At 42.5% G+C, this 16,486-nt stretch overlaps 1 protein-coding gene across 1 annotated transcript in view; it reads right to left on the reverse strand.

The window, feature by feature from the left end:
- ARHGAP32 (Rho GTPase activating protein 32) overlaps positions 1-16,486 on the reverse strand; it is a 1,461,643-nt gene that overhangs the window by 1,256,936 nt on the left and 188,221 nt on the right. The window contains exon 2 of the mRNA XM_085647194.1: positions 7,218-7,326. Within this exon, the coding sequence (XP_085503320.1) occupies positions 7,218-7,326 (109 nt within the window). The remainder of the gene's footprint in view (positions 1-7,217; positions 7,327-16,486) is intronic.

Genomic DNA, 16,486 nt, shown 5'->3' on the forward strand with positions numbered 1-16,486 from the left:
AAGTACATGATCATTCCCAAAAAGGGGATCGACCGGTCCTGGCAGGCTAGCCAGGACAAGCTCTGGGATATCTCAGGCCCCTTGCCCAGTATCTTAGACATGGTTGAAGATGCCAAGGCGCCTGGGACTCTGATTTCCCCTGTGGTCCTGTCCAGTTGGGCCCAACGGGCCATTATCTTCTTGGGGAATGTGAACTGTGCCATCTCTACGGAGCAGCGCCACTCGCTCCTCATCAAGGTTGACCCTAAACTGGGTGGACCTCGCCAAATCTGAGGCAGGTCTCATTACCCAAGGGGGGTTGTTCGGCTACCCGTTTATCCGGGAGTTAGAAAAGCCAAGGCATCCATAAAGCGTATCTTTAAGCCCCGGGTTTTCATCAGGGATGGCCAAAACAGGAGGCGTTCGGCCGGCCATGCACATCACCCAGCTTCCAGCAGAGCGACAGTATCAGGACGCCTCTAAGTTCTGAACATTTTGATCCACTAGAGGCTACCCCTGACAACGAGGTGCAAAATGAGTACACCAAGGTGGCTGCAACCAAGAAGCCAAACAAGGTGAATGTTCATCTTTTTCCTCACCAAAGTCTGGGGGCAGACTTAAGGATTTCTTTCACAATGCTTACCTCCGATGCATGGGTCCTTCAGATAATACAGGGTTTCCACATAGAATTCTATGGCGCGCCTGTCCAGGGAAAGTTCCCTATTCCCTTGATGTTCTCTCCTGCACATGCCGATCTAGTAGATGTGAAGATATCGGTGTTACTCTGCAAAGTGGCAATGGTGTACACCTCCCCTCACCCAAGGGGCTTTCTAAGCAATCTCTTTGTAGTGGACAAAAATGACAGCCAAAGGCCGGTGATCAACCTGAAAGAGTGGTTGGTTTACCGTCACTTCAAGATGGAGGGTATCCATCTGATACTGGATCTCTGCCTCCCCAGCGATTGGACGGTGTATCTAGATCTCAAGGATGCCTACTTAACCATTTCGATCTTGACTCCTCACCACCGCTTCCTCCAGTTTCAATGGAAGGGGAATATGTCTGAGTTTACCACTCTCCCCTTCGGTCTGTCATCCGCCCCATGGTGCTTCACTAACGTAATAAAAACCAGTGGTAGAGTTACTCTGGGCCCATAGTGTTTGTCTTATCTACTTAGATATTCTCCGAATGTATCAATGCCCAAGGAATTTCTCGCTGCATTTACAGATGGCAGTCTCTCTCCTGGAGTGCCTTGGTTTCATCATAAACCAACAGAATTTGGGTCTTTTACCCTCTCTGTTGCTGGTGCTTGTGGGGTTTGTGGTCCGAGCCACCCTCAGTCTTTCCCCCCCGAAAGATAACTAAGATCAAACATGAGCTGCACTGCCTTGAGGCCAGACCTTCCACCTCCCTATGCCAGATAGCAAGAGTGGTGGGGCTTCTGTTGTGGTCAGGTCCCATAATAGAGCGCCGGCGGACGCACCAATGAACACTGCCATCTGGAGCATTTCCGGACTGCAAGTCACGTGATGCTGCGCGACGCGAACATTATCGCACGCGCGCAGAGAAAACCTCATGTAACCGCTTCCGGGGTGCCAGAGCGCTGCCGATTATTCAGTGTGTTTTTCCCGACAAAGCTGGACAGAGAAGCCGGTCTGGTAAGGGTGTCTATTGACACTGCGTTCTTTTCTGGGCATTTCCTCCCGCCACTGGAACCTGTGAGCTCTATGGGAGTTTTGGGGGAACTACATTTGGAATATCCATCCTTGAGCTTTGTCAGCTGTGCCTTCATTCCACTTTCCTGATTACGTTCTCGGCTGAGGACTGTCAGGGGAGTTAAGACGCCTCCATTCCTTTGGTCCTTTGTTTGGTGGTTCGTTTCGCGTCCTTGTCTATAGGTGGGTGAGATGAAGTACTGGACTCCTACGAGGAGAAGGACGACACACACCGTCTTGTTGTCTTGGGTGAATTGCATCTAATGGTAGAGGAAAAGAACTCTATAATTCCTTTGGGAGGGATGTTAGCTCCCTGATGTGGCATCTAGACTTTTGGTTCCAGTGACATTTTGCTTTGTACCTTTTGATCTTCCGAGGGATACCTGCTTCTGCAAAATATATCCACTAACCCCTTCCTATTGCTGTTCCGGAGCTATTAGTCTCTTAGCATGCTGAAGTTTTACCATTGATTTCTTTCTTCCTCTTTGTTGTGTATATAACAGGGGTCTGTGTGGATTGGTAAGTGGTATTGCTCTCCCCTCCCCTGTGACGCTTCGCATAACAAATAGAGGGGTATGTAAACACATATGCAGAGGGTTTTGTATGCTCGGCTTAAAACAGTAAATACTTCATGTTCCTTTGTGTTTTCCCTTTATTTCAGTAGTACCTTTACTTGCCACCCGCCATACAGAGGCAACCCATCAGTACCAGATTATTGCAAAAAGCATATTATCTTTTGTTACAGGTATTACTATTGCATCATGGAATGGTAGGTGAAGGGGAACTGTAAGAATGTACCTTTGATACTGCTCCTATTCAGTACTTAAATCTTGTTTGTTTCCAGATCTCCCTCCCTGCTGATCCTTCCCTTTCCTTCCCCCGCTTAATCTCTTCAATAGTCTGTGCTTAACAGCTCTCAGACTTGAAGCTATTGAGAGGTGGATCCCATTTGAGCATCAAACCAGCCTCGAGGACGTGTGGGGATTACAGTTGTCCTCCATCCAGCCTATTTTCCCGGGCCCCTTAATTATCAGGCCCTCCAACGGTTGAAAGACTTAAACCTCAGGGAAGGTATCACGCGCTCCCAGATGGTTCCCTTGTCGAAGGACGCTCAAGAAGAGATTCAATGGTGGCTGACTCATATGGAAGCATGCAATGTTCAGGCGATATTTGGCTCCCTTCCAGATTTGGTCATAGAGTCGAACGGCAGTGGCATGGGCTGGGGGGACAGATATTGGAACTTCTCAGCAGGAGGACAATCGTCCTCTCAAAACAAGATTCACGCACATCAATTGCCTCGAACTATTGGCAGGATCGTTTGTGGTATGGAGCTGGACCAAAGAACGAGCGCAGTGCTGTGCCATATTCAAAATGGATAATGTAGCAGCAGTTTGATACATAAGTCAACTCAGAGGTACTAGATTCAAGAATCTGTCAGATCTGGCCCACAAGTTCTGGAACTACTGCCTAGAGAACTAGATATGTGTCAGCCGAACATCTCCCAGACCAGCCAATTAAGTAGCTGATTGTCATTCACAACATCTTCATGAAGCGAGCCTCTGGCATCCATCGACGTTCTAAGCCTTCTACGACAGATAGGGCCCATTCACGGTGGACCTCTTTACGTCTTGTCTGGACAACCAACTCTCGAAGTACTTCAACTGGCACCCAGACCTGGAGGCGGAGGCCACAGACACTTTCCTCCAGAACTGGCAAAAGGAAGGAGTTTATTCGTTCCCTCCATTTATGATGATCATGCACCTCTCAGCTCAGGTAAGAAGACAAGAGGCGGACATCGCCCTAATGGATCCCGACCTGGAAATTAAAAGTGTGGTATCCAGTTCATCATCCCCTCTTTTCATATCTCCTCAAGGACCCAGAGGGGAATCTCCATCCTCTATAGTTGGAGGGGTCTCTGTCTCTTATGACATGGAGGATTACAGGAAACGGTGGACAGTCCCAGGTCTTTCAAGACAGCCTGCATCTCCATCGCCAAGACGTGGGCAGATAGCACCACCAAGCGTTATAGAACGGCACAGGCTCGATGGTTGGGCTGGTGGGATCAACGATGTTTGGATCTCGTGGGGGCAGAAATCTTGGACTTCCTTGCTTTGTTGGCATTAGATGGGCTTGCATATAGATACATAAATGTCTTTGGTGTGTAGTTCCCACTAATATTTAGGATCTGCGTGTTTGTGGACAACAAACTTTGGGTGAGGTGCTTATACTGATTCTATGCACCCCCATAGTATATGTTGGCCTAGAAACCAGCTAGCTCACACTGCCACCATAGGCTGCCCTAACAAACAGGGAGCAAATGGCTTCTGGCAATCACTGAACATGACAACCCTGACCCCTCAGGAATTATGGTAACCGATCTAGAACCCTTTCGCCCAGTCACTCGTACACTGTTGTTCTCAGAGAAAAATACAATACACAATGGGACATTTGAATACATGTGCTGCGATAATCAGTAGACAGAAGCATATGAATGTGATTACAAGCACCAAAATAGTGAATAGCAGATATAGTTCCACCATGGTGCTAAAACAGTGTATATATACGCAGGCATATAAGAAAAGGTATCAGGCATATTCCTACTATGTAATCTCTACTCTATGTATGTCTAGAGTATTTGTAGGTGTGTGTAACTAGAGCCAGGAATTCCCCCACGGGATGATTACCCCCCCCCCCACCTCCCGGCAGGAAAGAATGTAGGACCCCTTCTTGGTCACGAACTGGACAACCCTCACGGAGATGTTAGGCAGCTGCTTGGCAAAGCCTCAGCATGCAGAGACCCCTTGACGTCAGAAGTTTCTCCTTTGCTAACCCCCAGGAACGCCTATTTATTTATAATAAATAGCATCCTTGCGATGTATAGCAGATTAGCATTGTTATAGATATGTAGATAGCCCTGTCACCCCGTGGATGAAGACAGAAATACATTTGAACAGCGTGTGTAAATGCCTTATACTCTGTGTTCAAGGCTTCATGATAATGTTGTGCAAAACGAAATGTATGAGCAGAGCAGTTTCAGAGAAACGAATCCAACATTGTCATGCATGCAAATATGTGCAAAAGGTTACCGTCAAATGTTATTGTGCATAAAGAGGACAATGTAAGAAAATGTGCAGCACTGATATATGGGCCTAACCCGGGCATATAACACCTACAGGTCAGCAATCTCAGCTGGTCGCTCACCGGTTGGTGATTCTACGGTGGGCAACACCCTTTGGTGCAACAGCTCTTGCGCCACGTCTCTCTCTTCCTCCAGAACTAAGACACTCTGTTTAGTCGGATGTCAACAAGGTACTTTACCTGTTTTTGTCTTGGCAGTCCAAAAAAAGACCTTTCCCGGAAGGAGTTGCCGGCCAAGATAGTTACTCTGCTTTGCCTGGTTTCATGCCAGTGTGTCTCAGATGTCAGTGCACTGGACGCAACGGGTTTAGTATTCACCCCGAGGGAGACACCTTCCATATTTCAAGACGTACGAAAGGTCATTCTCAACTGGTTAATTCTTCTTCTTTTCCAGATTCCCTGAAGCTGTTTGTTGAGAGGTGTATAAAGAGTTATGAGGCTATGACGGCGGACATCCACTCCATGGAGAGAGGCAATTGCTAATAGCCCTAAGGAAACCGTTCGAGGCAGTCTCTTCACCAGCCAGCGCCAGATGGGACCGGTGGCCAATGCAGGAAGCTAGCACTGATACCAAGATGTTTGGGGCTCACTCCACTAGAGGAGCTATGGCATCAAAAGCTTCTCCCTTGGGGCCCACCTGGAGAATATCCTCAATGCAAGGGACTGGTCCTCAGATTCGACCTTTAAGAGGTTTTATTTCAAGCCAGTCTCTAGTATTGCTCTGCTGGTTGTGTATAAGCTTTAAACAAGTGTAATCCTTGCCTTCAGTCCCGAAATAGAATGAAAAATGTCCTAACTATTATAACAGAAATTTTCAATTCTATTAAGGACACAGAGGCGAGGATTAGCCCATCCGTCATCATACTCTTTATCCCTAGAATAAGAAAGGTTTACGTTGAGGTGGGTATGTCCGACCTTCTTTGATATTTATAAGTGTATTGCTTGGGGCTTATTGTGACCATGTGGGTTTTCTGCTGGGGTGGTTATGTAGGGAACTTTTGGTTTCCAGTATCATACACCTCTGTTTATTTACCTCTATGATCTGATGGGTCGAAACAGCTATCAATTTGCAGTTGCAGGAATAATCAACGAGGGACTATCAAGGGGCCTTGTCCTCAACTTATTAGATGTTGCCTATTGTTGAACTGTTGACTTTTCCCTAAGAGTTATGGGAAATGAAGTATTTTGTTGTTCTCTATATGGCTGCTGTTAATAAAGCAAAGAAAACAGCGAAATCCTTGCTTCCTTGTCCTTAATAAAATTGAAAACTTCAATTACGAAAGCTAGGACATTTTTCATTGCATCAACAAACTTGGAATTGAAGCAAAACCAAATCATGACAAATCCACAAACCACATCAAACCAAACAAATTTTCATCATTCCAAATCACTTGCCATATAGATATAAATAGTACACTCAAAGCTGGACAAGTAGGAATGTCCTTTTGTCAACCCGGCTTCTTAGTCTCTCTTCACAATGAAAGTTGTATCTACTAAATGGTTGAAAGCAGTGAAGGGCAACTGTATTATGACATGGGGACACACATCCCCACCATCCAAAAGACGTTTGAAGTAATGAGCTCATTTATTATATGAAACGAAGAGGTGGAATGGGGATTTACTGGGGTAAACTGAGGTAAAGGAAATTATACATTAAATATTTGCCTATTGTCCTGCTGTTGGGGATGTAGAACGAGTTAGAAGTGATTCTTTTTCTAACTTTAAATTAACCAGGGACACATAACTAAGAGGTAATTTGATTGTATCAGGGAACAAAGAGGAGGAACTATGATTTTATTGAGCATTTCATATATTGAACATATGCAGCGTTTATCCCTAAGTAATACATCTGATTGCAGAACGGCATATGCTGAAAGGTCAGATGCAGGACAGGAGTGATAATCATCCTAGATCAGACTCTGCACACTTAAACATATTCCAGTTTTGCAGTCACATATGGTTGCAAAATAACATTCTTGTCTTGAAAGCATCCATGATACCAAGTGCAGAAGCAGCGTATGAAAACACGGTCATGTACGTTCTTAAACTCCACACCCGAAAACGTAAGTAGAAAACAGTCTGTAGCAAGATCGAAGTAGCAACGTCTGAAAATCTGAATTATAAAATGTATTGATGAGGACAGGACTTTTGGATCAGTTACATGCTTAGCTAACAATCAAAGCAAGTAAGAAATTTTAGTTAAAACATCACATGAAAGAAAATTACGCAAGTGGTGGGACGTGAACCTGGCCTTTTGCTCCTTTCAGCATTTATATTTTACCCATCAGCTCCTGAAACAAAGACATGAAGACTAGTGGAACTGCAAGGACTACAAATGTGTTAAATGGACTAGAAGAAAAGTAAACCAGGTAGAGCGTTGAGAGTTACCATTGCGCAGAGAGTCTCTTCCCAGTCTGGCCGCTCCCTTGGATGGATGCTCCTTTGAAGTTCTGGGACAAAGTCATCCTCTTCTAGATGGTGAGAGGACTTCATGGTTCTATTTAGACAAAACAGAAAAAAGACAGGAACTTTTAGTAGGACAATTTACATTGGTTTAGTCCACCATCTTAGAAGCTGAAAATCAGCAGATACCAACCATTAAAAGCATCACAACTATTGCTGCCGTTGGAATTTTTCAGTTATTGAAAGCGATACTTGAATATCCCTGCTCTGTGATCAAATTTGATTCAAAGCACTTATAAAGTCTACAGAACAGCATTTCATTTTCTTGTAATGAACTGTAAAGCAAATATCTACACCAGAGGATCAATGTTCATATATTTACCATCCATTTCTCAAAATCCTGACTCAACCTGAATCTACTGCAAACAACAGTGAAGAAATCACTGCAGTATCCCAGAATACCAAACCACAATGTTCTTTGCTTTCAGACTGTGAATGTTAACAACTCTTTTTTTAAACAAGGGTACTAGTTTATTGTGCAATCAGAATTACGTTTGTTAATACAATCTTTTTTATTTCAAAGACAATTTATTTATTTTTATATTTGGCAAAAACCTACGTAAATCGGGTAATCCAATCAAGACATCAAATCATTGTTTTTAGTTGTGGAATCGCCAATATATAGTGCTGCCCATTTCTATGTAGAAATGGGTTAAAGAAAAAGCGATAACACAAGATCAGAAAGTAAAAGAGAAAGTATGAATTGAATTAGTTGGATATTTGTCTTATCACTGAATACATTATATGTATTCATTTTATAGATGATAGATGGATGTTGCAGGTTTCAGTGCCACCGCGAAGGGGAATATAATCTCCGAAACTATGCACATTTGAAGACACTAAGAACTAAAACTACCAACATTGTACCTGAATGTATGTACTGCACTCTGAAGTGAGGAAAGCTGATGCAATATAAAACACCTAAATGAGTTAAGGTATGTATGTACAGGTGTTTACAGAACACAACCCAAGCTACAAAGCAACACAGCACTGAACGAGGGTGAGAGCCCAGTTACAATTTATTTACATTAAAGTAAGATATTAGCCAGGGGAGAGTCCTGTCTGTCGCTGTAGTGTTTCCTGAAGAGTTGGGTATGTAGTCCATCTAATGGATTGTGTAGCAAGCCCATTTCAATTATTAAATTTATGTCAGTTTTTAAACACACCCTTCTAAAAAGTAAAGGCGATACAACATGCATACATACAATACAATTTCCATATTCAATGAGGAAAGAAGAATTTATCAATCTTGTTAGCTGTGAGAAGAAAATGCTCTGAGCAGAAACTTGGATTTTTCCTGCCTGAGAAGGGGAAAAAACCCCGAGGCCGCGGGCTGGAGCCGAGCGCTGTAGGCGTTCCCTAGGAGATTGGGGGTGCATTTTCGCCAGGGGAGGGCCGGCCCCGGTTTTCTTGCATTTTGGTGGTGTTTATTATTATTATTTTTTTATTTATTTATTAGGGGAGGCACCTTCAGCCTGGGGATCTCTGGGCAACCGCTCGCTGGACCCCCCTTCCCACACACCCAATGAGTCATGAGGAAAGAGGTGAAACAAACACTTGTGTTGGGTTGATCCAAGATGCAATTGTCTAGAACACACAGCTGACGGTTCCTGAGTCAAAGAAGCTAATGGCAGAAGGAGGCTGAACAAAAGCCTCTTTAAGTATGTATAAATACAATATGTTCACCTTGAATACGGTTTAAGAAATGGCAGTATGCACACTATTTTTCCACTCAAAACGTCAATAAATTAATTGTTTTGTTTATGTTAAAATGCAACGATTTGGTGTGGAACCCTGGTATTGCGCACCATCCACGCGAATGTAAATAACTAGACGCTGAAACCTAGCCAGGTAGCCCAGGCTCGGATTCACATCCGTGGAACAAAATTTGGATGCAATAAACAGGCTTGATTCAGCTTTAACTATTTCTTCCATAGTTTTAATCCAATGGCTATTTTTTCTTTAATCTTCCAAACAATGAGTTCAAGCAACAAGTTCAATAAAATGACAATTCAAGCTGTCCTATAAAAGCGCATGGTGGTTCACCATTCTCCATGAATCAGCATGAAAAATCTATATCCTATGCATTTCAGGAAACTGCCCTTCGTCAGGGGTCAGTGAGATAAAGGAAGCACACATATCAGAATAAACTTTCACTAGCATTTAATCAAACTGTGCATGTTCTGTTACCACATGTAAAACGACAAATTGTTATTCGATTTAAACTTACATTAAAGTTGTGACAGAAAAACAAAACTCAAATAAATAACCTTAAAAACTTAAATAAAGTGAGTGAATAAAATGCCCCAAGTGCTCAAAACGTGCCGCTTGTCAAAGATAAAACACTGTTCGCGGGTCACACCCACGTCTGTGACACCCTTTCTTCAGTTAGCTTACCTACTGAGGTCGAACAAACTGAATCTCGTCAATCTGTCGCTGAAAACTCATTTACCCGAAATGAATTGTGACATGCCATTATAAATCAAAACTAAAAATGAGAGCAACTATAATCTTATTTACGAATTTGTGAACAGTTTAACTCACTCCAAAAACGTAACTTTTACTTTATTTTTGTACAATGTTGCTCGAACTGAATCATGAGTTAGAGCGCTACTTGAACGACGAAAGAGGGGGAGGAAAACCGCCGCTATCGTTAAGAAGGCGGCCATTAAAAAATACTGTTATTTTAGACAAATTATTTGATGAAAAAGATGGGTATTCAAGATTTTGGGTCATTTTCAGAGGTCCAGGCAAAAACCAAGGGAGGACGTTCCAAAGGACGGAGCGTACAGTGTAAAGGTCTTCCCCCAAACCACATGTATCTCAAAAGTACCATTCAGAAACCATTCTTAAGACTGTGACTGTGCACCCACCCCCTTACGCTCCCAGTTTACCCTTGGAACTGCTCCCAGGCACGTACTCATGTCATGGACGCCCAGAGTTGGGGGTGTGGACGGAGAGTGGGCTGGACACATGGGGTGACATGTACGCGGACTCACCGTTACTAACATTTGAAGGATTGGTGGAAACATATGGTGTATCACAGGGTTCCTTTTTACTACATGCCTTAACTGTCTCGCTTGTCCCTACGGACATGGAACGCTGAACGGGTGAAACCTGTTACCTCACAGTTACTACACACACTACTCACACATGGCCGCGGTCGACAGGCCATGAGCATATACACCTCCATTAGACTCGATTATCCTCCTGCGTTGACGACACTGCGTGCATATTGGGATAGCGAACTGTCCATTACCCTATCAGACAAACAATGGCAGCAGTGTCTTAACCAACCCAAAACTATTTCAGTCAACGCCAGAGTGAAATACACTCAATTTAATTACCTTCACCATACCTACCTCACCCCCACAGACTAGCACGTATGTACCCTACTGCCACGGACGTGTGTCCCAGATGTAGAGCCCAGGGAGCTACCTTTACCCACATGGTCTGTATTTGTACCACCATGCACGTATTTTGGTCAGAGGTGGCTACTGTGCTTACAGCGCCGACGGACGCGCTGGTGGAGGTGACTCCCCTCCATTTTCTTCTGGGAGTCACGAGGCGTAACTCGACTCGTAAGAACGTGAATACATTTTTGGATCTTGCTCTGGGCTTGGCCAAACGAAAAATAGCCAGGGCCTGGAAGGTGCAAACGGGCCCCAAGATTGACACATGGCTGCTGGACTTGCGGAGAGCACTGGTCTCAGAATGCATGAATCAGCGAGAGGTTGAGGCAAGAGCGTCAGCTCCCCAGAGACAAACCCCTGCGCAGTGGCAGGAATCTTTAACAGTGGTCAAAATAAAAATTGCTGCGGGTGTCCTCCCTACCTGAGTCCTCCTACATGGATGGAGCCTCGGGGTGGTTGCCCTCCCCTCCCGCTTGACTGCCCCCCTCATTCCACGTCACCCTTCACGTCCGCCCTTTCTCTTTCTCCCCCTCTTATATTTATATATTTTTTTTTATAATTATACATGCTCTTTCCCTTGGGGTACACAACAGCACACGGCTATATTTATTTTTTTATATATTAATATCTTGTTATGTTTCTTCTGTATAATTCATTACACATATGTATGCAATGTGTCGTAGAACTCGATTTATGGAGCGTTGACCGATTCTCCTACTGTTAGGTTAATTGTAAACTGATTATGTTCCGTGGTGTGGCACTGCGGAGTGAAGCAGTAAGCCACGACAGCATAGTTGACATGGAAATGTTATTTGGCTGAGTGCTTCCTTAAGCCCCTACCTATGCCATTCGATTATATCACTAATCTCCAATGTTAATAGTCTACCTTGATTGACATGCAAATATTTGGATGATATTACACTAACATTTAATAAACATCATTTATCAACAACAAAAAAAGACTAACTGTGAAATATAGAGTGAACAATTTAGAGGTTCTGCAGAGCAACGCCATGAATGGCCTTATGGACCTGGCACTGAGATTTAAAAACAACCCATTTTGCATTTGATTAGAAGTTAGTGGCTGGATTTGAAGGTCAGTATGGTATGATCAGATCTTCCATCAATCAACTTAAGGCTGAAAAATGAAGTCAACGCTAGCCCAATAATTGTAAATACGCTATATTATAAAATAAGATGCACTAAATGTAAAACCTTTAATTTTCCATAATGATAATAGCAATGGTAAAGTGTGCAGTTACAGTCACCCTGGTCAATCAGGAGGCATTGCATTGCCAACCTCATGTTCAGAGCAGGAGTTAACAAACTTAAACTGTTGCTCATGAAGGGAAAACTTAACATGTTGGGGCCATAAGATATGTTTGCTGGTAAATGATAGCTCCTTCACATTCACTATAATCATTCTCTGTTTACACATCCTCTTATATCCCTTTGTAACTATACCATTTTGTAGGGAACGGGTAAAATAAAACATACAAGGTAGACAATTGTTAAATGGTCAGGGAACTGGTTATCATAGTGAAATTAGTAGGTATAAGTCTTTTTAGAAATAATTATAATTGAAGCAGCATTGGTATGTGGAATTGCTTCTCCCAAATGTGACGTTATATATCATTAAAATGAAAACTGATCAAAAGCAGCTTGGTAGTCTTACTGAAAATATGTGTAAAGAAAGCGTACTTTGAAATAGTATGGAAAGGTCTGTTTACTTTCTATTATGCTAAGTTATTTTGCTCAATAGGTGGAATTTAGTCAAGATGTTTAAACAAAACGAAGGGGGTCATTAGGATAGCGGACGAACTGGAGTCCGTCCGCCAACCTGGTGGGAGCTGAGACCGTCCGCCATGCATGCGGCGGTCCCACACACCCAATCAGGATGTGACCGCCACCATGGCGGTAGATCTTGCTTTTTAATATTGCGGCGGGTGCTGCTGACAGCAGCACCCACCGCGATGTTAAAATACCATGTTGTGCATTTCACTGCACTACGAGGCAGGCACCACACGATGCCTGCCATGTAGTGCTGTGAAATGTAGGGGGGGGGTACATGGGTACCCCCGAGTGCACCCTCACCTCACCTCCCCAACCAGCCCCCGTAACAAATCCCCACCAGCCTTTCCATGGCGGCATCGCCGCCATGGAAAGGCCGGATGTAGCCAGCATCCTAATTTGGTGGACAGCGCCTGCTAGGCACCGCCACCATTTTAGACTATCTGGACCGTCCGCCAGGCAATCTGTAGGATTGCTTTTGGCAGTCCCGTAGCGGACGGTTTTTGCGTCCGCCACGGTCCGAGCGCGATTCCCTCCGCCATCATAATGTGGCGGGTGGAATAACGCGGTCCGATTGCGGAAGGACCGCCACCTCATGGCTGGCGGTGACGGGCCTTCTGCAATCGTAATCGGCCCCTAAGTGCATTCAAACTCAATATTCAAACTAAGCAAGGACGTATATTACAAAATATATGTAAATATGAATGTTACAAAGTGAAGTTAAATGTGTTTTTTGTAACAGAAATTGGCTGGAATTTCTTAAGCAGCAAATGTAATACATGAAACTGAAATAAGTAGTGTGTTAACATGTCATCTCATATGACAGAGGAATGACGTTTTCTTAAAAAAACTTCATTTTGTACAGACATTAAATTTAATATGAAAAGTGAGAGCCTAATTGAAAGAACCTTTTTGAAAATCACAGCCATTTAACAGAGTAGAGAAAATCACATTTTTGACTCTGCTGCAATAAAGTTTATTAGATTGCATCAGGATTTCAATTCTACAAAACGATTTAAATTAACTTCATTAAACTTCCACTGCAATATCAAAAACCCACTTATTTAGAACAATTATTGTTTTATGTTTTTCTAAAGCTCGTGAGACTGGTAAGAAGAAAAGACACATGGTATTGGTGGTGTATCAGTTGCAGTACATGAGTTTTAAGGAACTTCAACATCTTCAACTAGAGTCTCTTCATCGAAACAAGATTGACCTACTTGGCAGCACATCAATCCTTGCTCCATTGGGAGGCTAGAATGCCTCAACTCCAGAGTGAGGCATCCATCACTATTACCTTTAAAGAGTCTTGTCAAAGGGAACATTTTGGATTCATTAGATTGTACCACAAGAAACACATGGTACTGATAGAGGTTCACTAATAAGGATGCTTTTGAGGTTATGAGTAAAAAAAAAGCATGGCGGGCCCTTCTCCACTTGGTGGATAAGAAACCTATTGAAGCTATGCGGTTACCATGGGGCACGCTGTGGGGCTCATGCTCAGAAAAGCAGAAGCATGTGTAGCTTATGCTTTTCGATACTAAACTCTTCCTCCATTTGGGAGCCCAGCTACAAGAGGGTTGTAAATTCAAGAAATGTATACTGTTTGAGGGAAATTACAATAACCTTCAATAAGACTTTTCCAACAGACATCCCTGTGTCAATGGCTGGCGGATGGTATAACCAAGCAAATAAACTATTTCAAAATGCCATTTGACTTTATCTACAACTATTGTGGGCAGAGTTGGAAAAGCCATACAGCATATCCCAAAGCAGTAATGCCAGCAGGTTCATTATTTCCAGTAGCAAAAATGGAAAACTGACAAAAGTCTTATACCAGCAATTATTCTAAAATATTAAACAGTAAGAGTTGAACAGTTCATTGACTACCCACAGTAGATATCTGCATATAACCTGTTGGTCACAGAGTCAAACTCGTTTGAGAACTAGCCTTTCTTTCCAAGCTCAAACAAGGCTAAGATGAATGATAAATCATCTACACACAATTGATTCTCGCCACGAGACACAGAAATTGTCATCATCATAAATATTATGATGATCTTTAAAAAACAAACGATAATGTGATAAAAATATTGATAATGAAAATGCTAATAACATCAATAATGCCAATAATAATGTTATTTTTTTTGCAGAATTTGTAAAAATATTGTACATTATTAATAAAAAATCGTTTGCAAGTTACTTTTCGGCATTATTAATTGCCATCCAAAAGAAAAACGAAGAACGGATCCTTGTGCATACAGAAGTTTAATTCTTTAATCACTTTATTGAAACCTTAACATTTTAGTGATCCTCACTTAGAATAAAATGTGTACATTTGTTCTAACACTACACATTTCCTAATATTCTTCTTTTAAGAACAATGTTCTTCACAATCATGCTTTAGGTCTTGTAAATTACCAATCAGAGATCGCAATAAAAACGAATTATAATCATTGCATGATCAAAGATCTGGTCGCTGTGTAAACATAAAATGATGATTACTCATCTGTTCTGTCACAGTCTTTAAAGGACTTGGCTACTGTTATACAAACATCCTAATATTTCCTGTGGGGAAAATAACACCCAAGTGCTGTTCTAACTTGCTATACCTTATTTGTTAAATATAGGACTTAATAATAAATATACTATGTATTACCAGTGTTGAGAAATGCAATGACTTGCAAAAGAGGAGCCTGGAGTGGGGACATGATGCGACTACCTCCCTCAACTATGCTGACAAATAGCATGTTACTCTCAAAGGATCAGCATGTGTGGTTTATATCATGCTATGTTTTCATGTTTGGAAGCTATATCACTTCACTATGCAAAAAAAATATTAAAAGAAGCTCCAACTCCATGATGGCGGAGAGGGTGGTGTGTGTCAACAGAGGTTGCCCCCGTAGATGGCAGAGAATATGGGGAAAATGGAACACATACAGAGGCAACTTATGCGAACCCCCTGTACCGAACTCGGAGTCCGAGCTAAGCGACTAAACTCAGGGCAGTATTGTCAAGTGGGACTTGACCGGAGGGAGGGTCAGGGAGGAGGAGGGAGGTGGCGGGTGGCGGAAGACTGGGCTTGGATGTACCGGTATGACAATAGCAATCAATGTCAGAAATTGGATGATATGGCAGCACATTGTACCGCACAGATCTACCATGTAATGACGAAAGGTGTACTTTTGTTCGTTGTTTCAATAAAAATTGTTTTTAAAAAAAAAGAAAAAAAAGAAGCTCCAACACCTAACAGTGAAGCTTCACGAGTAATGGAGTATTGTTTCCATTATCCATAAATTGACAGACGCACAAAAATATTAGGAAATAAACAGATAAAGAAGAGGAAAAAGGGCAAGCAATAACAATGTAATGACATATCTCCATCCTTTGAAAATAAACTTTTTATTAATGTCATAGACGTAGTAAGAGTTTGACGAAATCCTCTATTTTTGTTTTTAGTTTTAACTCCCCATAAAGCTTGGTTTTCTATCAAAAACGAAGATTCAAACGGTTAATTAGAAAACACGTATATACCCAATTATTAATATGCAATTATTAAAGCATATCTGAAGAAGTGATAGAATTCTGATCTCGTAAAAAGCATCATTTTGACAGGTTATTCTGCGCTTCCTTAATCCATTTTAGTTTATTGCCCTAAACCTGTAAACAGTACTGGTTCATTCTTCCAAGCACGCAACCCCTGGGCGTGGGATCTGTGAACAGTGCATGGCAGGCTGCCTGTTAAAGGATAGATACTGCGGCAAGCTCAGGTTTGTGGTGAGGCGAGAGGTGAAAGGATTTCAGGAAGTGAGTCCAATCATTATTCACCGCACTCACATCGCTCCGCTGTGTCAGCTAGCTTTGCGCTACACAAATTCCACATATATGGTTGCAGCATTCTTAAACTATTCTTAAAAGGTGTCACACAGTTATTTTTAAGAGAAAAGGGCATAAAACCAAATTGATTTCCTGCTATTTTTACAAGTCACG

This window comes from Triturus cristatus, chromosome 3_2 (genome assembly GCF_964204655.1).
Source record: "Triturus cristatus chromosome 3_2, aTriCri1.1, whole genome shotgun sequence".
NCBI classification, from domain to species: Eukaryota; Metazoa; Chordata; class Amphibia; order Caudata; family Salamandridae; genus Triturus; species Triturus cristatus.